The sequence below is a fragment of the Microcebus murinus genome, chromosome 13 (genome assembly GCF_040939455.1).
Source record: "Microcebus murinus isolate Inina chromosome 13, M.murinus_Inina_mat1.0, whole genome shotgun sequence".
Classification (NCBI taxonomy): domain Eukaryota; kingdom Metazoa; phylum Chordata; class Mammalia; order Primates; family Cheirogaleidae; genus Microcebus; species Microcebus murinus.
Window position 1 is genome coordinate 83,056,164 of NC_134116.1, and position 25,784 is coordinate 83,081,947.

Genomic DNA, 25,784 nt, shown 5'->3' on the forward strand with positions numbered 1-25,784 from the left:
TTCAGTCTCTTACCTATGTCGGTAAACACACTCCAGCAGGAACACTTTTACTCTAGCTTTGAAGCATCTATTACGTGCACAGCACTATCCTTTGTTACTTTCACATAAAAGTCAAAACAACCACACAATCTATGAAACCTCCCAGTAAATCAATACATTTTATGATGTCACTTAGCCCTTTGCACTCGCTTGCTTTTTTCTCATCATCCACTCGACATTATCCACACTAGACATCCGAGTGCAAAGGGTTAAAAGAATAGAAACAATGACAAAAAAAGTTTGGTAAGTAGTTTCATTCTATAATTAAATATGGAGAACATAAAATATATTAAATATAATGTAACAAAATATGTCACTAAAGAAATATTCATCTCTTCAAATTAATTTCTGAGCACCATTAGATTATATAAGCCATTAGCATAATATATGTGTATATTGCATTCAATGTAAATTGAAATAAAAAGGAAAACTTTTATGTATTTATTTAGTTCAGAAAGGGAGGATGTGCAAAAAAAATGAGGGGAAAATTATATAAATAATAATTTAGAATTTAACAAATATGTTTTAATGTGTCTGTAAATTATGCTCTACTATAATCTTTACTATAACCATCATACTATCCCAATAGTTACAAAAATCAGAAAATAATGTAAAATAGTAACTATGAGAAACATATTCCTCAAAATATAGGAATTTTAATTCCTTGGGTAGAAGAAAAAGGGATTACTAGAAAAACCATTCCACTGTGTTACCCAATAAAATATTATTTACATCTATTAACCACAATATTGGCTATGATGGGATAGTTTAAGGTGGATAAAATAACATTCCATTCATTGCACATCAATGTTAAAACATTAAAAAAAGTTAGTTTTATTAATTAAGACAAACTATTTTCACACAATGTCTATAAAATACATTTGAAAATCCATTATATGCTTATTGGTTAAAATACAGTTACAAGAACAACAGAAGTATTATTTTTCTTTGAATATGGTAATATCAGAGTTACAATTTCTCCATTTTAAAAGAGCGAGGCTAATTATTTAGTAAATGCTGATATAAAATACATGTACAACATTCCAGACAGGAATCATCTTTGTTTTTCTCTGATACCTGTGAAGATGTATTTACTTCTATCACATCCAATGATATTCAACTCTTCTACTATGTTTTCTATCATATCAAATAATACCCAAGTGTTCTACTTCATTCTACTATAAAGACATCTCAATATATTAACCAACTGGCCAGATTTTGCTACTTGAAGAACAATTGACAAAATAATTTACTTAGAAAATTCAGAATGTTTCTCTCCTTTTTGATACAGAAAAATAATACACTGGACATGTACCATGTGCATAGATACATCACTGCTTTATAATCCAAACACAAAGAGCACATTCCTTAGGGTTTCTTCGTATATTTTACATTTGCCATTATCCATCCATGACAAAGCTGATATTAATGATGTCCACCTGATATAGAATGTTGCCTAGTAGCTCTGATGCAGAAACAATAGATGACATATTTTCATATAAACACAACAGATTAAGGCATAAAACCAACTGATTTGAGACTTGAATTACATCAATACTTTTCAAACACCTCAAATACTGTCAATACAAATAAAGTATTACTTGTATTTGAGTCTAATTATAAATGTCCAAATATTAATGTTCTTGTTTCTCTGAAACATATGTATCAATTATATAACTGGTTTTTTTTTGTTTTTTTTTTTTTTTGAGACAGAGTCTCACTTTGTTGCCCAGGCTAGAGTGAGTGCTGTGGTGTCAGCCTAGCTCACAGCAACCTCAAACTCCTGGGCTCAAGCGATCCTGCTGCCTCAGCCTCCGGAGTAGCTGGGACTACAGGCATGCACCACCATGCCCGGCTAATTTTTTTTTTTTTTGTATATATATTAGTTGGCCAATTGATTTCTTTCTATTTATAGTAGAGACGGGGTATCGCTCTTGCTCAGGTTGGTTTCGAACTCCTGAACTCAAACAATCCGCCCACCTCGGCCTCCCAGAGAGCGAGGATTACAGGCGTGAGCCATATATAACTGTTTTGACTTTAGATTGTTCTCTGTAATAAATACTCTGGTTTGGTGTAAAGTTTTAAAGTGTCTGCTTTAATCCTTTTTTGTGAATCCCTTGATACAATTAGGTGAATTTTAATTAAATACTTCCCTTACTTATTGCATCTGTAAAGTTTCTTTCTCTAGGATCTTTCTTGCAATTTCTTTTGTTTCTGATAAAATGCTTTCTTTATTTATTACATCTATAGAATTTTTCTACTATGAGTTCTCTTATGTCGGCAAAGAGTTGAACTAAGGTAAAAGGCTTTTCCACATTCTTCACATTTGTAAGGTTTTTCTCCAGTATGGATCCTCTGATGCTGAATAAGACTTGAAGAATGAGTATAAGATTTATTGCATGCTTTACATTTGTAGGGTTTTTCTCCAGTATGAATTCTCTGGTGCTCAGTAAGATTTGAACCATAATTGAAAGCTTTGCCACATTCTACACATTTGTAGGGTTTCTCTCCAGTATGAATTCTGTGATGATGAATAAGAGTTGAATAACGAGTAAAAGATTTACCGCATGCTTTACATATGTAGGGTTTTTCTCCAGTATGAATTCTTTGGTGCTCAGTAAGATCTGAACTACGGTTAAAGGCTTTGCCACATTCTATACATTTGTAGGGTTTCTCTCCAGTATGAATTCTTTGATGTTGAGTAAGATTTGAACTGTGATTAAAGGCTTTGCCACATTCATTACATTTGTAAGGTTTCTCTCCAGTGTGAATTCTCTGATGCTGAATAAGACTTGAAGAATGAGTGTAAGATTTGCTGCATACTTTACATGTGTAAGGTTTCTCTCCAGTATGAATTCTCTGATGTTCAGTCAAATGTGAACTATGATTAAAGGCTTTGCCACATTCCCTACATTTGTAGGGTTTCTCTTCAGTATGGATTATCTCATATTTTTTTAGATTTGATGAATGACTAAAAGCTTTCTCACATTTGTTATATCTGTATAAGTTTACTCCAAAATAGATTCCTTGATGTTGACTATTATTTGATGACTGGGTAAAACCTTCTAAACAGTTATCACATTCATATGACTTCTCTTGAACTTGAATACAATGATGGAAAATAAGCTCTGAGTGTTGATGAAAGACTTTGTCACATTTTTCACATTTGCAATGGTTCTCTGGAAAATGAATTTTCTGATATTTTCTAGGACAAGAACCTTGGTCAGAGGTTTTCTCAGAGTTAGGACATTGATAATTTTTGCCTTCAAGATAAATATCCTGGTAATGCCTTGGGGTAGAGTCCTGGCCACAGGATATTGAAGACTTGTTAAAGGTATGATGTCTTTCCCAATTATCTATTCCTGGATATTGCTGAAGCAATGATGAATGGGTAAAGACCTTCACATACTGATCAAAGTTGTAGATTTTGGCGTGGTTTTGGTGGAAGTGTAATAAACTTTTAAAAAATGGCCCATCAAATTGATTACATATAGAAATCTTCCCTTCATTTTGAAATCTCAGATCTTCAGAAATATTTGACTGAACATTTAACCCAATTTTACATTTCAATCGATCCAAATCGTTATTTTGAATATGGCCTAGCTCACTATTTAAATTTTCCAAATTTTCTTTCTGATAAAATTTATGTTCCAAATGTTGACATTGATATTTACTTAGAGAGACATGTGGTTCAGCAAAAGTAACTGAAATAAATGGAGATTTATTCCAAAATGGTTTGTGTATTTGTTCTTTTCTGTCAATGGTGTTTTCATTACAGGTAGTTGTCCTACATTTTTTATGTCCATCATAACATACATTCTGTCCTTCAAACTCACCCTCACTTTCCAAGTCTTTCTTTAAGTGTATATTTTCAGGGCCATAACTCTCAAATAGTCCCAATATTACTTTCTGGAATGGAGCTTCTATGCATTGCTTTTTCTGCATACCTTGGGTGTAATGAGAAAATATATCTGAAAGATATCAAAAATTTTTTAAATTCCAATTACCATATTTGGATGAATGTACTTTACAACAACAATAACATGCCAAATAATACCAAGCTGAGACTATCACCACAGTGGCTGAACCAAAAATCTGAGGCCCTTGTTTCCCTATTGATGTATACCATTAACAAAAATATGCTACACAAAAACCAATTCAGTTTGCAGTACCCTCTGTGAATGAAAGACCAAGAAGATACAAATTAAGTAAAAAAAAAAAAAAGGTTATACATTTATGAACCACAGCAGAGAGGAATCAGGGGGAAAAAAAATTCCCACTCCTTGTTTCTTCCTCAGGAAACAAAGAGTGGAACATGTGTCCAAAGGTCTGAGTTTTTCTGGGGCTATCTAAAAACTGGTTATTTCTCCCTTTAATATGAAGTGCTAAAGTGCATAGAGATATAGTTCAAATTATAGATTCAGTCCACTGAAAACAAAGAAGAAAATCTGTTACAGCCACAGAGAGACTGCACTACCAATGACATTTGCCAAGGTAAATAAGGTAAATAAATGCTTTCAAGAAAAAGCATAGAGAAACTCCTTTTTAAAAGAAAAATAAACAGTAGTTCAGAGAAGGCACACATTACTATCAAGTTGAAGGAAACCCTAGTGTGGCTCAATGGTGTCAGTTTTTCCCATATAAAGCCATTCTGCAAAGGATGGGAAAGGTAGTTGTTTTTTATTTATTTATTTTTTGAGACAGAGTCTCACTTTGTTGCCCAGGCTAGCGTGAGTGCCGTGGCGTCAGCCTAGCTCACAGCAACCTCAAACTCCTGGGCTCAAGCGATCTTCCTGCCTCAGTCTCCTGAGTAGCTGGGACTACAGGCATGCACCACCGTGCCTGGCTAATTTTTTCTATATATACTAGTTGGCCAATTAATTTCTCTCTATGTTTTATAGTAGAGACGGGTCTTGCTCTTGCTCAGGCTGGTTTCAAACTCCTGACCTCAAGCAATCCACCGGCCTCGGCCTCTCAGAGTGCTAGGATTACAGGCGTGAGCCACCACGCCCTGCCAGTAGTTGTTTTTTAAATGATCAAAATCTCAATAAAAATCACAACACATCAATAAACAACGAACCATGGTCCAATCAAAAGTCAAAAATAAATATTTAAGTGACCCTAAAGAAGTGAAGATCTATGAATTATTTTTAAAAGAATTTAAAATACCTATCTTAAAGATGTTCAATCAGGCCGGGCATGGTGGCTCACGCCTGTAATCCTAGCACTCTGGGAGGCCGAGGCAGGTGGACTGCTCGAGGTCAGGAGTTCAAAACCAGCCTGAGCAAGAGCGAGACCCCATCTCTACTACAAATAAAAAGAAATTAATTGGCCAACTAATATACATAGAAAAAAATTAGCTGGGCATGGTGGCTCATGCCTGTACTCCCAGCTACTCATGAGGCTGAGGCAGTAGGATTGCTTGAGCCCAGGAGTTTGAGGTTGCTATGAGCTAGGCTGATGCCCCGGCACTCACTCTAGCCTGGGTAACAAAGTTAGACTCTGTCTCAAAACAAAACAACAACAACAAAAAAAAACGAATAGTCCTACAAAAAAATGCTAAAGGGAGTCTATTATGTTGAAAAATGAAATGATGCTGGACAGTATCATAAAACTATATGAAAATATAAAGCTCCAAGTTCAAGGTAAATCCATGCACAGATATAGAATTCTTTACTATTATAAGGATAGCAAATAAAACCCTTAAAATTCTGCTGTAGAATTTTAAAAATATAAAAGTGGAAAAATTCTCAGTAATAGACATACAATATAAAAAGTTACAATTCATGACATTGATAAAGTGGTAGAATGTGAAGAGGTAGTTTTTTGATATTCAATACAAGTGAAGTTGCCATAAGATTACAATGTATTTTTATAACTTTAATGTTTTATGTAATTTCCATTTTTTCAAGGTGATCACCAAGAAAATGCCTGTAAAAGGTTTGCTAAAGGAAATGGGAAAGGAATCAAAGTTTGTCACTACAAAATCAACAAAACAAATGAAGACACTAGAAGTGGACATGGGGGAAATACAGCTATAAGAAACACAGAATGTATAAATTAACAACCAACAAGATCCTACAATATGCTTCCTACAAAAGATTCACTTTACCTCTAAGGAGTCAAATAGGCTGAAAATAAAAGGATAAAAAAAAATATTCCATGCAAATAATAACCACAAAAGGGTCAGGTAGCCATGATTAGATAAAATACACTTTAAGTTAAAAAATTTCCACATAGGCAAATATTCACATTATATGATGGTAGTATGTGTCCATTTGCCAGAAATCTATAACACACACACACACACAAACAGGGCTCCCAAATATAGGAAGTAAATATGAACAAAAGGATAGCAATTAATACACAGCAACACAATAACTGTAGGAGACTTCAAGCCCCACTGTCAATAATAGAAAAATCACATAGAAGATAAATAAGAAAACAAAATTTGAACATTATAGACCAATTAGACCTAAAAACCATATACAGAGCTCTCCAGTCAAAAGCAGCAGAATACACAATAATCTCAATCATGCATGGCACATTCTCTTAGGAATCACAAGCCATCAAATTTAAGAAGACTGAGATCATACAATGTAATCAGAAATCAAAAAACAAAAATGGCAAATCCACAAATATGTGAAAATTAAAGTCACTTTTGAATATATTCTGGCTCAAGATGAGCCAGATGATTTAATATTGACAAGATGGAAATATGAACACACAGTAACATACAAATTCAGCGTAACCCCTATCAAAATCCCAGTGACACTGTCTTTCTCTGCCACTGCCAAGTTAGATGAACGTGTTCAAGATTCAGCTTCACCCACAACCCAGCATATGGCCAAGGGACGAGCTGCTGATGGAGGTATAGTGGACATTAATACTGCCTTACAAGAGGTTCTGAAGGCTGCTGTCAACCACAAGTCCTTGTAGGTGGAATTCAAGAAGCTGTCAGAGCCTTAGACAAGCACCAAGCCCATCTCTGTGTACTTGCATCCTACTGTGATGATCCTATTTATGTCAAGTTGGTGGAGGCCGTTTGTGCTAAACACCAAATGAACCTAATTAAGGTTGCTGACAAGAAAGGGGAATTGGTAGGCCTCTGTAAAACTGACAGAGAGGGGAAGCCCCATAAGGTGCAAGATATGGGCAAAGAAACTCAGACTAAGGATGTCATCAAAGAGTACTTAAAAAAAAAAATTTGCTCACATTCCTCAAAAAAATCTCCATGGTACTAACTATACTTTGTTATTTCAAAACAAAGCTACAGAAATGAAAATAATGTGGTACTGGCACAACGACAAATAAACAGATGATGGAATAGAATAGACAGCTCAAAATTAAACCCTGTGTGTATGATTGAATTATCTTTCGTGCGACTGCCATGACCACACAATGGGATAGGAGAGCAATTTCAACAAATGGTGTTGAAAATTAGATGTCTACATGGAAAAGTTAAACCCTTCCAATGTACCATATGCAAAAAAATCTTAAGTGGATTAAATACTTAAACATAAGAAATAATTACTATAAAACCCTTAGGAGAATATGAAGGGAAAAGATCATAATATTGATCTTTGCACTATTTTCTTGAATTGGACATCAAATGCATAAGCAACAAAGAAAATAACATAAAACTGGGACTACATCAAACTCCAGAAATTCTGCATATCAAAGGAAACATTTAGAGGCCTGAAAATGCCCTGTAGGCAATGGGTGAAAATATTTTCAAGTCACATATTTGATAAGTGTTAATATCCAGAATATATAAACAACGCTTACAACTAAAAAACAACAGAAAGTGAATAGTTTGATTAAAACGTGGACTAAGAATAGGAATGACATCTTCCCAAAGAGGACATAAAAATGGGCAAAAAGCATTTGAAAATATGCTCACAATTACTAACCTTTAGAAAAATGGGGGAAAAAAATCTCAGTGAGACATTACGTCACATCTATTAAAATGACCACAACAAAACAAGCAAAAAACAAAGGTGTTGAGGATGTGGAGACATTGACACCTTTGAGAATAATGATGCAGTCACTACAAAAAACACTATGGAGGTTTCTCAACCAATCAATCAATAAAATTATCATGCGATCCAGCAATCTCACTTTTGAGTATGTACCTAAAGTTTGCAACACATGACCTGGAATTGATATTTGTACACTCATGTTCATCGTGGCATTATTCACAAAAGCTGACAGGTATAGAGAAGCAAGCCAGATGTCCCTCCATGGATGAACAGATAATGTGTCATGTACATACAAAGGAATATTATTCAGCCTTAAAAAAAGAAAATGTAGTCACAGGCTATGATAACAACAAACTTTTAGAATATTGTGCCTACTGAAATAAGCCAGTAATGAAGTGACAGATCGTGCATGATTCCACTTACTCAAGATATCTTTAGTAGCCAAACTCATAAAAACAGAAAGTAGAATGTTTTTTTAAAAGTCTGGAAAAAGGGTGAAATGGGCAGTTGTTCTTTAATGGGTACTGAGTAAAAGTTCTAGAGGTCTTTGGCTTAAAAATATGAATATACCTACCACTACTAAACTTTAAAAAGATTTAAGATTGCAAAGTTTATGTTACGTGTTTTTATCATAAATATTAAAATATAAAAATATTATTAATATTTTTAAAAATAAAAGATATAATATAAAAAGATATAAAATATAAAAAATAATTAAAAGCGTTATAAAGTTATAAAGAGATACAGAGTTATAAAGCTTTCTAAAACTGAACTTGAAATCACATGTTTTTCTTACACAAAGAGAATACAGATTGATCAAGGAACACATGTTGAAATGGAGACTATTCCCATGACTACTCACCTAGACAGGATAAAACAGCCATTGCCAAGCAAGCCAAAAGAAGAAAAATACAAGATAAGTCATGAACAATTTCGGAATCATATTTATAGATACAAACAAATGCATATATAATTTGTGATATACCGATGCCTTGTTCATATTTAAATTAAATATAACATTTATTTAAAGTGTATATACAAAGTTGCATATTTTTATTGAAAATTACAACGAATAGGTAAAACCAAAAACACAATAAACTGATGACAATGACCCCACCCCTCAAAAGAAACACACAAATACAGTATTGCAAAACATAAATAAAAGAGACATTCTACCCATAAAATTCTGTATGCAGGATTGATGTACCATTAAATTGTTTTTCTATAAACTACAATATTCATCTGTGACTCTTCACCCATCGGGAGTGGAAATTTTAAATCATTGGCATGCTGTGTATGGTAGTAAAATTTTACAGAAAATGAATTATGATTATTAGTAAAAGAAATTTTACTAATTAAAATTTAAGAAAATTTTAATAAATAAGCATTTAAAAGACACTAAAGATAACGTTTTATTACGTTATAATATATGGATGCTATTCTTACACAAAATGAAAAGGACATTATTACGTTAAGTGAAATAAGTCAAACAGAAAGGCAAATATTTCATGTTCTCACTTACATGGCAACTCTAAGAAGGCTGAGCTCAGTACAGAAAAAAAAGTAACTGAGGTAATAGCTGTGTTCATTAACCTGATGGCTTTACTCATTTTACAATCTATAAATATCAAATTATTATATGATATACAAAATACATTTAAACAAATATACATATCACAGACACACACTCATGTATTGATATAAATGAATGATCCAGTCAAGGTAATCTTCATGCCAAACAGGAGATACTTATGAAATGAGTTATTAAAAATATAAGGTAAGTGGGAGTTTAATATACATTTAGCAATGTTTTATGATCCCTAATGACAAAGCATATTTAAGAAATCTAGGAAGTGAGTAGGTCCACTAAACTACATTACAATTGAAGAATATGAAAATAAAGAATTTAAATTATTAATCTCTGTTCATACTAAAAATAAAATTTTGAAGTAAAACAACATTAGATTTCTTTGTACATTTAGAGAGATTATCTTAGTGCTCTGATAAAATTACTGAGTACAAATTTCTGCAAAATAATGATACATCCATATGATACAGAATAACATCCATATGATACAGAATGTTAAAGCAGAAAATGTGCATTTGTCACTGGTGGTCCTGAGATTTCTGAAGCAAACATCAACACCACCAATATTTATACAAATTTCAGAGGATGCAAAAAGGAAAAATTTTAAAAAAATTTAAAATAGAGTCCCTCAGAAATATGCACAAACATTCTTATGTCCCCAAAAGCAATAAAAGAGCACACAGGTCATGCAGTCCCTTATAAGCCATGAAGAGGACATTGGCTGTCACTGTAATCTTAAAGGAAGGTCATTAAAGGGACGTAGAGTCCTTTGGAAATTTTAGAGCATAGGACAGAAGATGTTCCTATGTGAGAGCAAAAGAAACCCAAGCTTCTCAGAAACCACTTCCATTAAAGCAGAGCTTCCCAAACCACACCGTAGGGTCTAAGATTAGACCTTCGGACCTCTCACCTGTGTCATCTGCTTCATCTATTCCCACCTACCTGGGTGTGTGGATACTGCCTCATGTCTCTTCACATTCCAGAGCTCTTGTCTTTGTTCCAGAAAGGTGATCAGGTACGGCTTAGAGGCAGCAAGACCTATTTTATTAGAAAAAAGTAACGTAACTCTTGCTAAAATTTTCCAGTTACCAATGTAGTACTGTGCTCAGTAGAGCAGAGAGAACATTATAGAACACTGTAAAAAACTCAAAATACTGTTTCCTGACAGAACCATTAGAATACATGGGGAATATTTAGAATCTGTGGATCATGAATTTGTCCAGTATTACTGAATCAAAAACTGGTAGTTAAAAATTGGATTTTAAGGTCTGGACAATGAGGTTTTATACCACTGAATTTCTAGACTTGTCACCAATCTACAGTGAGGTGTACAGATCAGTTCGAGCAAGAGGAAGGTTCACTTCAAGACAAAACATCTTGAAGATTTTCTTTTCTACACCAACAAGCCCCCAAGTTTTCCTTGAAAGCAGGGATCTGAAAGTCATTCTTATAAGGCAGAAACTCCCAAAAAAAACTTTCACAAAGAAAGAAAATGAAACCCTAAGGGTCCATTACGAATCTTACGGGGAAGTTATTCTCACCCAGGGAGAACAGGTTTCTGTAGTTCTCTAACATCACATCCCTGTACAAACTCCACTGAGCAGGGTCCAGGCATGCCCACTCCTCCAGAGAGAATTCTACGGCCACATCCTTGAATGTCAACAATTCCTGGGAAAAAAACACATATTTAACAAACAGCCACGGGTAACATTCTTAATCTGACTGTGAAATGACAGTGAAGAGAACTGCCTCTGACATATACGAATGTCTGCAATGATCCAATAATTAACATGGTGATTCTCTCTAACATATTGCCTAACTCTGAGGACAGAGGATGGCAAAAAGATCCACAAAACAAGTGTAGATAGTATACTTGTCTAAATGATAAAGTATAAAATTGGCCAGGTGTGGTGGCTCACGCCTGTAATCCTAGCACTCTGGGAGGCCAAGGCAGGCGGATTGCTCGAGGTCAGGAGTTCAAAACCAGCCTAAGCGAGACCCCATCTCTACTAAAAATAGAAAGAAATTAATTGACCAACTAAAAATATATATACAAAAAATTAGCCGGGCATGGTGGCGCATGCCTGTAGTCCCAGCTACTTGGGAGGCTGAGGCAGAAGGATCGCTTGAGCCCAGGAGTTTGAGGTTGCTGTGAGCTAGGCTGATGCCACAGCACTCTAGCCTGAGAAATAGAGTGAGCCTCTGTCTCAAAAGAAAAAAAAAAAAACTATAAAATTAAGGGCATCAACACAGGCATATGCACTTTCGAGTGGTATATATGCATCACGTATGATAAGCTGTGTATGTTTCTCATAGGGAAAACCATGGTGAGTTAGCAGGGTAACTCTAAAATCTTAACGTGCACTACAGTGAACTGGAGATCTTATTAAGCTGCAGATTCTAATTCAGGAGGTCTGGAAGGGAAATTGAGTTTCTGCATTTCTAACAAACGTCTCAGCAATGCCAACTCCTTTGGCCCTAAAAGAATATTTTGCCAAACAATCAGTAAGTGGCAGAGCTTCAGTTTTATCCTAGTTCACGTGACCACTGAACAAAGATGAGAATCTTCATTTCCCAAAGTACACTGTACACAAAGAGAAACTAAGAAGAAATGGGAACTTCCAGATTAAATGTGATGATTTATATATACATCAGCCAGTAAAATTCCGCAAGATACTTATTAATGATAAAATGCAAAATAACTAACTTTATAGTGGAGGGCTCTGCCAGAGAGCACCCTAGCCAAGTGAATCAGCACCAGCTGTGGGAGGATGAATTGGCAGGAGCTGCTGATGCACACAGGAACGTCACTGCTCTGAGATTACTGGCCAAAAGAAGTGAATCATAATCTGAATGTTATCATGAAAAACGTTAGTTTTATGTAAAGTTCAAAACACATACATTTCCTATGTTCGCCAATCTCTAGTAGTGTATTTAAAGTCTTTATCATCCTAGAGAGCACATCTCTTCTAATTTCTCTTTTTCAGAACTTTCTGAGAATTGCCTTGGGCAATTAATGTCATCTTCTTTAAATGTGAATTTTTTTTTTTAGACAGAGTCTCACTCTGTTGCCCAGACTACAGTGCCGTGGCCAGCCTAGCTCACAGCATCCTCAAACTCCTGGGCTCAAGCGATCCTTCTGTCTCAGCCTCCCGAGTAGCTGGGACTACAGGCATGTGCCACCATGTCCAGCTAATTTTTTCTGTATATTTTTAGTTGTCCAATTAATTTCTTTCTAGTTTTAGCAGAGACAGGGTCTCGCTCTTGCTCAGGCTGGTTTCAAACTCCTGACCTTGAGCGATCTGCCTGCCTTGGCCTCCCAGAGTGCTAGGATTACGGGCATGAGCCATAAATGTGCAATTTTGGAGACAAGGTCTCTCTGTTGCCCAGGCTGGAATGCAGTGGCATCACCATAGCTCACATCAACCTGGGCTCAAGCAACCCTCCTGCCTCGGCTTCCCAAACAGCTGAGACTGTAGGTGTGGGTTACCATGTCCAGCTGATTTTTCACTCTTGCTAAGGTGACCTCAATTACCCTGCCTTGGACTTCCTAAGCGCCATGATTACAGGCATGAGCCATTGTGCTCAGCCCTAAGTGTGTATCTTTAAATCTTATTTGACATAGAGGTGATGGGGCATCAAGATAGAACCTCAACAACACCTATTTTCCTTCTTCACTGATATCTGGGGATCCAACCCCACACCAAGAGGAATCTTGGGTATCCACACCTCCCCCTGCTGATCTGTCCAGAGAAAACATTTTCGATAGCACAGGTAATAATTTCACGATAAGAACTGTTCTTACTATGTAAAAAGTCTGGATGGAGAACACCGAGAGAAGGTTCTGGTAGATAGGAGAAAAGGATTTAAAGAGTCCCTTGAAAATAATAAGAAGAAATGGGACTTAAGTAGTTGAGACAAGCTTGTTAGAAACTTCAGAAGTAGAGAAAGAACAGTTTGCAAGTCCTCAAGACATGACATTCTAGAAGTAAAAGCAGGACATATTCCCTTGACCTGGGAGATACTTACCTGAGAACCAGCCATTTCTTCCTCTTCCTTCTGCCTCTCTAAGGTTCCTTCTCAGCTGAGGGTATCTGCACAAATCGCAGCTGCATCTTGAGAATGTGCATTTCAAGGCATCAGCACAACCGCTTCATCTGCTACCACCACACCCACAGGCAGAAGGACCTGGAAGTGCAGAAAAGAAGACGTTGACCTGCCCTTTGTCACAAGAGATATTCAGGAACACTGAGCTCCTACATAAAGACCAACATGTGGGTTTCTCCTTTGCTGCCCTTAGGTGGCCTCCTCTGCCACAGACACCAGCAATTTCTGCTGCAGCAATCAGAATATGGGCGACACCAACCCACCCACCCCCACCAAACACAAGCAGAGCTAATCCTGTGATCTCCCTTTAGATAAAAGGGTGAATGCAAGTCTCAAGAATGGATCTGGGAGCCCACGTGCCTGACCCTGGCCTCACCTTAGAATCATGTGTGGCACTTAATTAAAACCACCTGGATGCTCCCTCCCAGACCAACAAACAGAATTTGCAGGGAGATTCTGTCTGTGGTAAGGGCACAGGTGATGGTCTGTCCTCACACTGGCCATGTCCTAACTGGAAGTCTGGGCTGAGAGTCCTTAGCTGAGCATTGCCTCTCAAGCTTCAGCGTGCGTAGAAACCATGTGGTATCCGGGCCCAGTCTAGCAATGGGATTCTATAGGCCTGGAAGGGATCCCTGCACGGGCTTCATTAACAAGTCCCTGTTCATGCCGATGTCGCTTCCCCTGACCTGTTATCGCCAGCACTCAGCTAGACACAGCAGGCACAGCACAGCCTCTTACACTTGAAAATCCTAGCAGATGTAAAAACCAAAGATTACAGAATGCGTGTGGTGAAGCAGCCCAACCTTTTCGTTTTAGCTTGCTGCCTCGTTTTAATTGCTGCGAGGAATTTTGTGAGTAGAATGATTAACAATCAGAGCCATAGCACTGGGGTAGAATCTGACAGCTGCGACTGGGATGACTCCCAAGTGCATTTGGACTTCTTAGGGAAAAAAAATGTTACAGAACTATGGATAGAGGAGAGTCAGCAATTTGGAAACCTGAAGGGATTTTCTGGACCTGTTTTGGGTTGATGCTGGTGAATATAGCAGTTTTACAAAAGACAGAGGTTTATTATCATAAACCTGAAAATAACTAAGGTTGGTTTGGTGGCTTGTTTTCCTGAGCATGACTTCCTATCAGTGGCTCACACACACACCCCTGCGTCTCACACCCTTCTTCCTCTCCTCCTCCCCCTCCCCTTCGAGAAAACATTTCTAAGCAGGAACCAGGCTGGCACTGCTTCAGTCCCTGGGAGCTGGAGGTCTGACTTCTGAGGAGGGCACTTTAGAAGTTACTCTGGGTTTCTCACACGCTGGGAGGCAAAGGCAGCAGAGGACTAGGGCTTCATGCCGTACTACAAAGGGGGTGGGTCTGTGATGGCAGCTTGGGCAGGAAAAAGGCCCCACTCCTGTGTGATCCATTTCCTAGTGGCAGAAGTGACTGCTGACACCACAGGGTCCTTCTCTCGCTGATGCGCACACAGCACCCCATGCTGAGGTCTCCGTAAAGGGTGGGGCCCACACCTCTTCTATTCAGAACTTTTGGTGGAACAGGGGTGAAACTTTGGGAACTCCCTGCCCACTGGCATTTTGCAAGGTTGAATGCCAGCGGCTCAGATAAGCAAGCCAGTCCTGGTGACCCCTGGACACGAGATGGGCACAGAGGAACGCAAGGGACAAGTCTGGGAGCTGGACTCAGGTGCAAGGAAGCCTGCACAGACATATGTGATGAGAGAGTATGTAGAGGAACAGCCTGGCCCTGGTTCCATGGCAACAAATACCTCACAATCAGGCACACCTGCTGACCTGTGCCACAGCCCCTCCCCCTACTCATCACAACAGGGAGAGCAGTTTGAGCTGAGCAGCTCAGGAGTGGCCCCTTCCCTCTGGCAGCAGGTGTGTGTTTTTGGCTGAGCTCCCCACAGATAAAGAGGCCCGAGCCTCTTCCTTTGAGGACCTGCAGTGGGACAGGGTAGCACAATCCGGGAACTCCCTGCCTGCTGGGATGCTGTGGAGACACACTAGTGGGTCAGACACACAGACGGGGTTTCAGAACTGGTCTCGAGCGGTGAGGGAGCACACACATACTGAACTGATGGGAGTGTGCTGCAGCAATTTTGGAGAGGGCCCAGCCCTCCCAGCAGAAAAACTGCCCTACTGTAAAAGGGTGGAATGACCCCAGCCCAGGGCCTTAGCACACAAGCATTTAGACCCTTCCTCCATGAACACCCTTCCCGGTTTGGAAAGCTTGTCCCATCCTTCCTTCCAGTGGCGCCCCCTAGTGGCCAGAAAAGCAACTTCTGAGCCCCGTTGAGGCTTTGCGAAGCCTTTCTTTTCCATCTCTCACCACCAAGACACGAAATATCTTGCTCTGCCCCCCACCGCTGTGGTGGTCGAGATAAAGCAACCCCCTGGGAGGTACAGCTTCCCTCCTAAAGCTTGGGGCACTCAAGTACTAGACCTGGAGGACCAGAGCCAGCCAGGAGCACAAATGAACATTTCAGCAGCTGGCCCTTCCACACAAACCTCAAACAATCACAGGGAGAGAACAACTCTATAGTTCATCACAGCATCTTCCAACTCAAACAGGGTGTACCTAATTCATACAAGTACCACCTGTCATCTCAACGATTAAGCTGGGGGACCCAACACAATTCAGACTGCTGGGACGAGGTGAGGACAGCAGGACAGAGGCAAACTGAGAGAATCATCCAACCTGTCTGAACAGCCCACAGGCAACTGAGGACAAGCACTCAACTCTCTAGCAATGGATACCAAACAAAATGAAAATATTGAAATGACAGATAAAGAATTTCAAATATGGATTTTAAGGAAGCTCAATAAAATACAACAGAAAATTGAAAACTAGCAAAATGAGAACCACAAAAAACAATGCAGAAAATGAATAAAAAACTCACTATAGAAATTGAATTATTAAAAAATCAAATAGAGGCCAGGCAAGGTGGCTCAGGCCTGTAATCCTAGCACTCTGGGAGGCTGAGGCAGGAGGATCACTCGAGGTCAGGAGCTCAAGACCAGCCTTGAGGAAGAATGAGACCCCATCTCTACTAAAAATAAATTAGCTGGACAACTGAAAATATATAGAAAAAATTAGCCAGCCATGGTGGCACCTGCCTGTAGTCCCAGCTACTGGGGAGGCTGAGGCAGGAGGATTGCTTGAGCCCAGGAGTTTGAGGTTGCTGTGAGCTAGGCTGATGCCACAGCACTCTAGCCCCAGCAACAGAGCAAGACACTGTCTCCAAAAAAGAAAACAAAAGAAAGTGGAAGGGAAGAAAGAGGAAGGGATGGGTGAAATCATACCTAATGGGCACAATGTTCATTATCTGGGTGATGGGCACACTTATAACTTTCATTCAAGCAGTATAAAAGCAATGTATGCAACCAAAATATTTGTACCCCTGTAATATTCTCAAATTAAAAAAAAAAATTCATGCAGGTTTTTAACTTATCATATTCTCTCCATTCTAAGACTTACAATTTAATGTTTTTTAAAGTCTTAGAATCAATGAATATATGGAGCAACTGTTTACTCCCATCCCACTCCCCTAAAAACCTGTTAAACTGGCCGGGCGTGGTGGCTCACAACTGTAATCCTAGCACTCTGGAAGGCACTCAAGGCCAGGAGTTCTAAACCAGCCTGAGCAAGAACGAGACCCTGTCTCTACTAAAAATAAAAAACTAACTGGCCAAGTAAAAATATATAGAGAAAAAATTAGCCAGGTATGGTGGCGCATGCCTGTAGTCTCAGCTACTCGGGAGGCTGGGGCAGAAGGATTGTTTGAGCCCAGGAGTTTGAGGTTGCTATAAGCTAGGCTGACGCCATGGCACTCTAGCCTGGGCAACAGAGTGAGACTCTTTCTAAAAAAAAAAAAAAACCTGTTAAACTTTTTTTATTTTATCCACATGAATTCTAGAATCACCTCACTGTATTTCAAGACACCACCTCATTTAAAATAAGATGAGGCCAAACCTAGAAATTAATTTGGAAAACAAATGACTTTAAAACAGGAGTTTCCTTAACCAGTATTACGGCATGCTTCCCCTTTATTCAAGTCTGTTTGTTTTTCCAAGTTGATCACTGTCATTTTCTCCATGTGTATCATGTACAATTCTTATTAAAAAATTAACATTTTGTATTTGCATTGCTAATGAGAATCTGAGTTGTTTTCCATATTTTCTAACTGGTATGATTAGTATATATAAAAGCTATTTTTTTTTTTTGGATGTTCTAATAGATACACAGTGATGTCTCATTGCAGTTTTGATTTGCATTTCTCTAATAGCTAATAATGTTGAGTATTTCTTTGTGCACTCATTTGCCTTTTGTATATCTTGTCTGGTAAAATGTCTGCTGATGTCTTTTACCCATTTTGTAATTGGTTATTAGTTTTTGTTTATATTTCTGAAAGCTTTGATTACCTTAAAAATCTATCATCTTACCATATTGTTTTAGTTGACCTTCTGAGGTAAGCTGTATTCATTCAGATGTACCACTAGCACATAAAGATAATGTCTTTTTCTCCAATGATTAAAAAAAATTGATTAGAAAAGTTTACAGAAACTTTTAACATTCCCTAGCCTCAGGCTCTTCCATTGGTATTGTGTTTTACCCTGTTTGGGAAACATCAGCTTTCTCCCTTTAAAATAATAGCGGAATGTACCTGCACCTAGACAAAATATCCTACAACCAGCTCTCTTAATTTAAAGGCAATATTCTAGGCCAGGCGCAGTGGCTCAACGCCTGTAACCCTAGCACTCTTGGGAGGCCGAGGCGGGTGGATCACTCAAGGTCAGGAGTTCGAAACCAGCCTGAGCAACAGTGACCCCATCTCTACTATAAATAGAAAGAAAGTAATTGCCCAACTAATATATATAGAAAAAATTAGCCGGGCATGGTGGCGCATGCCTGTAGTCCCAGCTACTCGGGAGGCTGAGGCAGGATCACTCCAGCCCAGGAGTTTGAGGTTGCTGTGAGCTAGGCTGACGCCATAGCACTCTAGCCTGGGGAACAGTGAGACTCTTGTCTCAAAAAAAAATAAAAATAATAAAGGCGATATTCTTCATTATTGCCAAGGCCTTGGAATGTCAACATCAAAGATCACGGCCTCCAACACGGAAACTTTGTTTATTGGAAATAAATAAAAAATTCCCTCCAACACTATTTGAAGGAATCATATCTGGTATTGTTGAACAATCCCTGTGCTGCTCAAGAGCAATGTCTCTTAGGATATTTTGTCACCCCCCTATCTATAGGTAGCTCTGAAGAAACACAACACTCTACTAGTTCCTACAAACTTTTCTCTAGGCATGACCGCCAATCTATTTTAGATGGGGATTGTGTTGGAGGAAAAGAACTAATTATCTTCCTGGCCATCAAGAAGACAGCTCCATGAGTTTCAATGGGGAGATACTTTTGCCTTAGTTGGTGTTACTTCTCTTCCATAAATGGTTAGAAGTCTTTCTACAACCTTAGAAAAAACTGCTAATGAAACTACAGCCTCCATTCAGTACAATTAAAAGCTACTGATTTGGCCAGGTGTGATGGCTCGCGCCTGTAATCCTAGCACTCTGGGAGGCCGAGGCGGACAGATTGCTTGAGGTCAGGAGTTTGAAACCAGCCTGAGCAAGAGTGAGACCCTATCTCTGCTAAAAATAGAAAGAAATTAATTGGCCAACTGATATATATAGAAAAAATTAGCCAGGCATGGTGGCACACACCTGTAGTGCCAGCTACTTGGGAGGCTGAGGCAGCAGGATTGCTTGAGCCCAGGAGTTTGAGGTTGCTGTGAGCTAGGCTGACACCATGGCACTCTAGCCTGGGCAACAGAGTGAGACTCTGTCTCCAAAAAAAAAAAAAAAAAAGCTACTGATTCTCTGGCTGAGGAGGGTACTAGGCAATCACATTGCTTTAGATTATACATTACCTGAGAAAGGAGGTGTATGTGTGCTGGCAAACACCTTTTGTTGTGTAGTTTCCATGAAGTAGGATCTCATCTACAAAAAATCAGAAAATAAGCCAATTGGCTAGAACAAATCTTTAAAGGGGAACCTGGACTGAATTTTTGTCATGATGTTTTTAGTTGGCTTCCAACTGGAATAGGTATTTTTGTTATTTTTCTGGCATACAATTTTTTATGCTTATTTACATTACATACATACTATTCAAATTATTGTTATGTATTGTTGTTTTACTTCTTCCAGGAAAATTAAAATCATCATATTCCAAAGAGTAAAAAAATTAAAGCAAGTAACAGCCGTAAATCAATGACTTGACTGAAGCTGTCTCATTTTGGCCACTCTGCCAAGACCATCCCAATTTGGCTTTGGGTGCTCCTAAAATTCCTCACTAAAATGTCTCCTCTTCCCCCTGTCCCAATGTCAGAAAGATTTATATGGGAATGACACTTCTTGGCAACAAGGAACAGCCTGATAGTTAGATTTTGCTCAATGCTTTTAAAAAGAAAGATTATGATCAAAAAGGAGAAATTATTAAAAAAAAAAAAAAACTTTTATTTGAGGAATTCAAGCCTCCTTCAAATGATCGGGTCCAGAGAGGTACAGGAATTAGGCAGCAGTCATCATGTCTCACTCCCCACCTTGACCCTTGAGCTAAGAAATCATCTCAAAAATCTGTTTGCCATGTGAATGATGAATGATACCACAAGCAGCTAGCGTCGCATGCCAAGCACCATAATTCACACCCTACTGCTCACAGCCAATCACTAATCAATGTTATTCCTCTGATGAAAATTCCTGACAAACAATTTCATATTGGCCGACTCCTCTCCCTTTCTGCCTTTAAAATTCTGCTTTTATAACAAAGACCAAACAGAGCTCACATCCAAGGTTACTTTGGTCTGAGTCTTCCAGGCAACTATTCTCACATGGGCTCAAGTAAACTCCTGAAAATTACGTTTTGTGCCTCAGTTTCTTCCATTAATGTCAATGAATTTATACAGTGTGAGGACTTAGGGACAAAAGCAAGAACATTGTCAACAGCATCTAAAAATAAATTTCCAACAACTCAGGTCCCGTTAGCAGCGGAATGGGCAAGGAAATTGGGTGGCCTACAGCTGCAGACGGCAGCATAGGAGCCACAGAACCAGGCACAGAAACAACAAAAAACTTTTTGGCATAATAGTAATGGAATATTAAAGGTAACATTAAGTCACTGAAAACTCAAAAGAGGAAAAACTGAGCAAAACGCTGCTTCATAATAAATAGATCGTTAAGCTACAAAGACTAAGAACCAGCACTGCAGTCACCTCAGGGTGCGGAACGTAGGTGAGATCTGGGGGTCTCAGCACAACTGCCCAAGGATGGTGAGTCCATGGGGGATTGAATCCTCATTATTTAAACTCGGCATAAAGCAATTTACTTCAAGAATTTTCTTTGCTTCTTCAAGCCTTATCACTCAATCCACTCAGATTTTCAAGAAAATAAAAATGTTACACTTAAATCACAGAATAAAACTGTTAAATGCTTGGGTGAACTGGCAGTACATGGCAGCGAGGTTTTATAAAAGAAACAAGGAAAGCAGCTCACGTGAACAGCTTGTTTCCTCCAGTTCGCAAGGAACCCCGCACGCAGTAGATAAAACACGCTCCCCAGCTTGGGGACCACTCTCACCATGGAGATGCAGCCCAGGGTGGCTCACTCCTAGGTAGTGAGAGAAACCTGAGCAGTTGGGAAATTTAATTCTGGGAGCCCCACACATCCTGTCCCCTCCTCACAGCATGGAAACACCCCCTCCTCCAGGGTCCCCAGCACGCACAAACACACCCAGAGTCATCTCAAGGTCTGACCTGTGATGTCTTTTTCTCACCCTTTCACAAGGGTAGAGATTGCTCAACACCAACCAAGTCTCCAGCACCAAAACTGCGTGTCCAGAAATTCAATTCTGACACCACCCACAGTCAGGACAGATCCCACAGGTTCAGGGCTAAGTCTCACAACACTGTCCCCACCGCAGAGGCCAGTGCCAAGCCCTGGGGCCCATCTATACCTCTGAGAACTAACTATAAATCAGGGGCTTCCAGCACCCCTCGTCAAGTCCAATAGTTTGACAGAATTATTCACAGAACTAAGCAAAATATTTTAATTATTGTTACTAGTTTATTGTAACTGATGCGGCTCAAGAACAGCCAAGTGAAAGACATATGGGACAAGGAAATGTGGCAGGGGAAGAGGATGGGTATCCTGGTGAACAGCTGTGAGTAAAGAAATCCCACAGCCTTTATGTTCTGTGAGAGCAGCCGACTGCAGACAAAGACCCTTCCCAATATGACTTAGATGATGCTTTTTCACCTATGACAAAGCCAGACACAGACTCTGCAAATCTGCATTTTTACCTCATAAAAAAAAAAATCTTCAGTGATTGGAATAAAATATTTGTTAACCAAACTTCCCTTAAGTTTCTCTCCTCCTCCGAGGCTGCTGCACTTTGACCCACCCTCAGCCTGAGCCAACATAAACCCCTCTTTATGCCCCTCCTAAGAACAGGCTGACTTCAGTGGGAAACATTCTCTGATCCAGGACCTGACTGTGCCACCCCCATCCTGCCCTCCCTTCCCACCTTCTTGCTACTCTTCTTTGCTTTTCCCCATTAAAAAAAGACCTTGTCTGTCTACATTTTGAGATACTTGCAGATCATATAGTTGGTGCTTTTACCCTACTGCAATAATTCTTTAGAATAAAATTATTTTTAGCTTAAATTAGAATTTATTTTATTTGGTAATGTCTAAAAACAGCCCCAGGACAATGACAACTGCACCCTCAGAAAGGGCATCACACCCCCACTCCCACCCCGACCACATCTACCTGTGGATCCCCAGGTTTCCAGGGCTCTGCAGCTTCTCTCAGTACAAAGGCTCCTTCCAGGGCTGCTGTAAACAGACTGTGACACTTGGGAGGGGAGGCTCCCAGGAAGGACTACCTGGGCCTTCAGTGACCTCCTTTTGCTAGATCAGGAATGACCTTTGCTTGGAGTCTCTGAGCCCAGGTCTCTGCTTCCCAGCTGAGGTTATTCACTTAGTTTTCAATGGAAAACAGCCAGTGTTTGAGGAATCCAGCAATATCACTAAAACTCAGTGGTTAAGCTTATAGAAGGAAAGAAAACTATAAGGCACTTACATTTCACATCTCATCAGGAAAAGTAAAAATATCTATTCCTTTCAGATAATAAACATGTCATTTAATTATTATTTCTATTTTAACAAATCATTTAGCAAACAACGAACCAAATGTGAACACTTCTATAACTGCCAAATCCTGCCCCATAAAATTTAGCTACACACTCTGACATCCAGATCACAGGACACAGAACAGGGTTGTCCACTTGTCAAAAACTCTCCACCCTGCAAAGGAGTGGAACTGATGCTTTCGTGAATATTTATAATTCACCAATTTATCTACCTCACTTTCTTATGGAATTTTTTTTTTTTTTTTTTTGCAGCCATAATGGTAGGGATATTTTTCCTATTTCTTCTCCCTGGTAGCATTCTCAAAGCTAAGCCCTGGGATTCTGTTTGAAATCACCACAAAATAGAACAGACAACAGAACCTTACAGCACTCACTCTGGGGAAGAAAAAAGGTAAATAAGAATTATCAACAAATGGAATATAAGACTAAATTTTTTCCCTAAAAGCCACCTCTTTCTTGCCTCATTGGAAATATTTTATTGTCTTTCAGGCTTTGCTGATAAAATACATTTTGTAGTTAATGAATAAAATTTTCCAAGGTAACAAGTCCAGAGAGGAGTGGGGCTGAGTGCAGCACAGACACATGTGACTCCAGTGCCAAGTCAGACCAACCTGTCACTCGGGAAATCCTCCCATCCCCACCCTGCTCACTGAAGGACTCAGTGACCACATCCCAGGAGACACTGAGCAATGCCTCTGTGTGCCTGAAACACAAATTGCTTTCAGGTTCTTGCACTGCCTCACCTGGGTGAGATTTCCTTGTCCTTTGGGATAGTTTTTTCTCCTTTCAAAAGTCTGAAAGAATCCAGAGAACAGGAGTCATTTCTGCCCTTTCCTCTCAAAACAAGTATCCTATCGGCTGAGCACCGATGGGTCTACATGGAATGGAAGCTCAGATTGGGGAAAGAAAAACGATGTCCCAAGGAGTTAGCTTTTCAGGTGAAGGGTACAACAGGGGACTCCTCTCAGCACCAGGGCAGGCAGCTGTCACGAGAGGCTCCAGCCCCAGTCCTCAGGCTGTCCTCTGACAAATGACCCAGCGCTGACACTAGACACTCCAGGAGACATGGCTGCTGTGGGCATCTCCCGTCATCCCGAGTCTTGAAACCAGAGCCAGGAAAAAACAGGAGGATGGCTGAGAACACATCACCCAAGAGTTTCCAAAAGGGTAATCCCAACCTAAAGATAATCTGGTAAGGCCTGTGTACCTAGGGAAGATAAGAGGAGGAGAAGCACAAAGACTTTTTACAAGGGAGCATCAGGTGATTATACTTTGCTTTCCTCTCATGCGAAATGTTCAGAAACAGAAAACAAGTACTTTAAAAGAGTTGCCCCCAGTGCTGTGGGGGGAAAAAATGATCAAAAATTAAAATACTGTGACTGTGTGAAAAATAAAGGACAAATAGTTGATAATGTTATGAGTTGCAGAGTGGTAGTAGGCATTTGGGAATGTGGGAGAAGAACTGGAAGTTTAGGATTCCCAACAGGCCCTAGAATAGTTAGGCTGGGAAAACTGGATTCGAGTCTTGAGTCGAAGACACTGTTTGCCACACATTCGCAAAATGCAAGGAAAACCAGACCCCCTAGAAAGTGTTACGACTGTTAAAGAGGGGGCAACGAGACTGAAGTGGCTGTACTGTCCTGGGTTCCTACCCGTGGAAACCCAACTGTAACTCAAATGCATTTCCTGTGAATTACAACTTGGAGGAAAAGAAAACTAGGGCCAACAGCTACAAACTGCCAATAAAGTTCTGATTACATAACCAGAAAACAGCCAGGTGCATGGTCCAAATAGGACCACTGCACAACGGTACCCAATCAAATACTGAATGCACTTTGCTTCCACATGCGACTTATAAAAAATCCGCCTTTCCTTCAAGTCCGTCCAGCGGCCCCAAGACCTCAAACCGTGGTTGGGGACTTCCAGACTCACAAATCACTATTTGCTCAAATAAACCATTAACGTTTCCTCAGTTTAATTTTCAGGAGCACAAAGGCAGGCTGAGAACGTCGCGGACTGCGCCTCCTCTCCCGCAGGGACTCCGCGCGGAGCCGCCGCCCTCCCCGGGGGGCCCTCCCGCCGTCCCCGCACCACCCGGGGGACGCGGCCGCCGCCCAGAGCCGCCCGGAGAGGCCCGGGCTGAGGCCGCAGGAAACGCAGCGCCGGGACCGGCCGGGACGCCCAGGGCGCCGCTGCCCGCCCGGCCCGCCCTGAGAGCGGAGGGGACCGACGGCACCGGCGCGCCAGGGCGGGCCTCGGTCTCCAGACCCCGGAGGCGAAGCCGGGCGGCCGCGTCCCCACAGCCGCTTCCGGCCGCCCGACCGGCCGCCGTCCCCTCGGAGCACCGGCCGCACGCTCGCCCGGCCCCAGCTTCCGGGGCGTCCCGGCGCCCTCCCTGTGGACCCAGGTACCTGCCGGTCTCGGGTGACACAGGCTGCAGCAGACACACCTGGGCCCCCTGGAAGCGGTTCCCGCCGGGACACAGAGCTCCGTGCCGGGCGGGCAAGAAACAAAGACACAGCCCGATCCCGGAAGCCGCCTCCTTCTTTCTGGCCGTGTACCTGATTGGTCAGCTCTCACTACAGCGCCCCTGATTGGACAAGGCTCTAGGGCCCACCCCCTCTGGCCATGAGTGACAGGAGACGCGGTCAGACAGGGCCTGAGCGAGCCCAGAGTAACAGGCTTTTGGGTGTCGGTGTTTTTAGACAGGGCTTTGCCCCCCTGCTCTGAGACTTGGCCCTGCCTGGGGGGCATTTGTATTTAATGTAAAGGAATATAAATTATATCCTTTTATAAATGTTATGTATAATATATATACCCATACAATAAATATATGTTGGTCAGAA

At 40.3% G+C, this 25,784-nt stretch overlaps 1 protein-coding gene and 1 pseudogene across 3 annotated transcripts; one reads left to right on the top strand and one right to left on the bottom strand.

Annotated features, from left to right (window-relative positions):
• Positions 1-469: 469 nt before the first annotated feature.
• Positions 470-25,492, bottom strand: LOC105871929 (zinc finger protein 722-like). Of its 3 annotated transcripts, XM_012765581.3 has the most exons (6): positions 25,350-25,453; positions 19,661-19,730; positions 13,639-13,797; positions 11,151-11,277; positions 10,552-10,647; positions 470-4,010 (listed from the first exon to the last, which is right to left on the bottom strand). In XM_012765581.3, exons 3-6 carry the CDS (start codon positions 13,651-13,653, stop codon positions 2,284-2,286), a joined length of 1,965 nt encoding a protein of 654 aa, XP_012621035.2. In that variant the 5' UTR covers positions 13,654-13,797; positions 19,661-19,730; positions 25,350-25,453; the 3' UTR covers positions 470-2,283. The 3 variants fall into 3 exon arrangements, with proteins under 3 accessions (XP_012621035.2, XP_012621034.2, XP_075865702.1); XM_012765580.3 differs by lacking the exon at positions 19,661-19,730 and having other exon boundaries at positions 25,350-25,492; XM_076009587.1 differs by lacking the exon at positions 470-4,010 and having other exon boundaries at positions 5,259-10,647.
• On the top strand, positions 6,883-8,948 carry LOC142874967 (small ribosomal subunit protein eS12-like; annotated as a pseudogene).
• Positions 25,493-25,784: the final 292 nt, after the last annotated feature.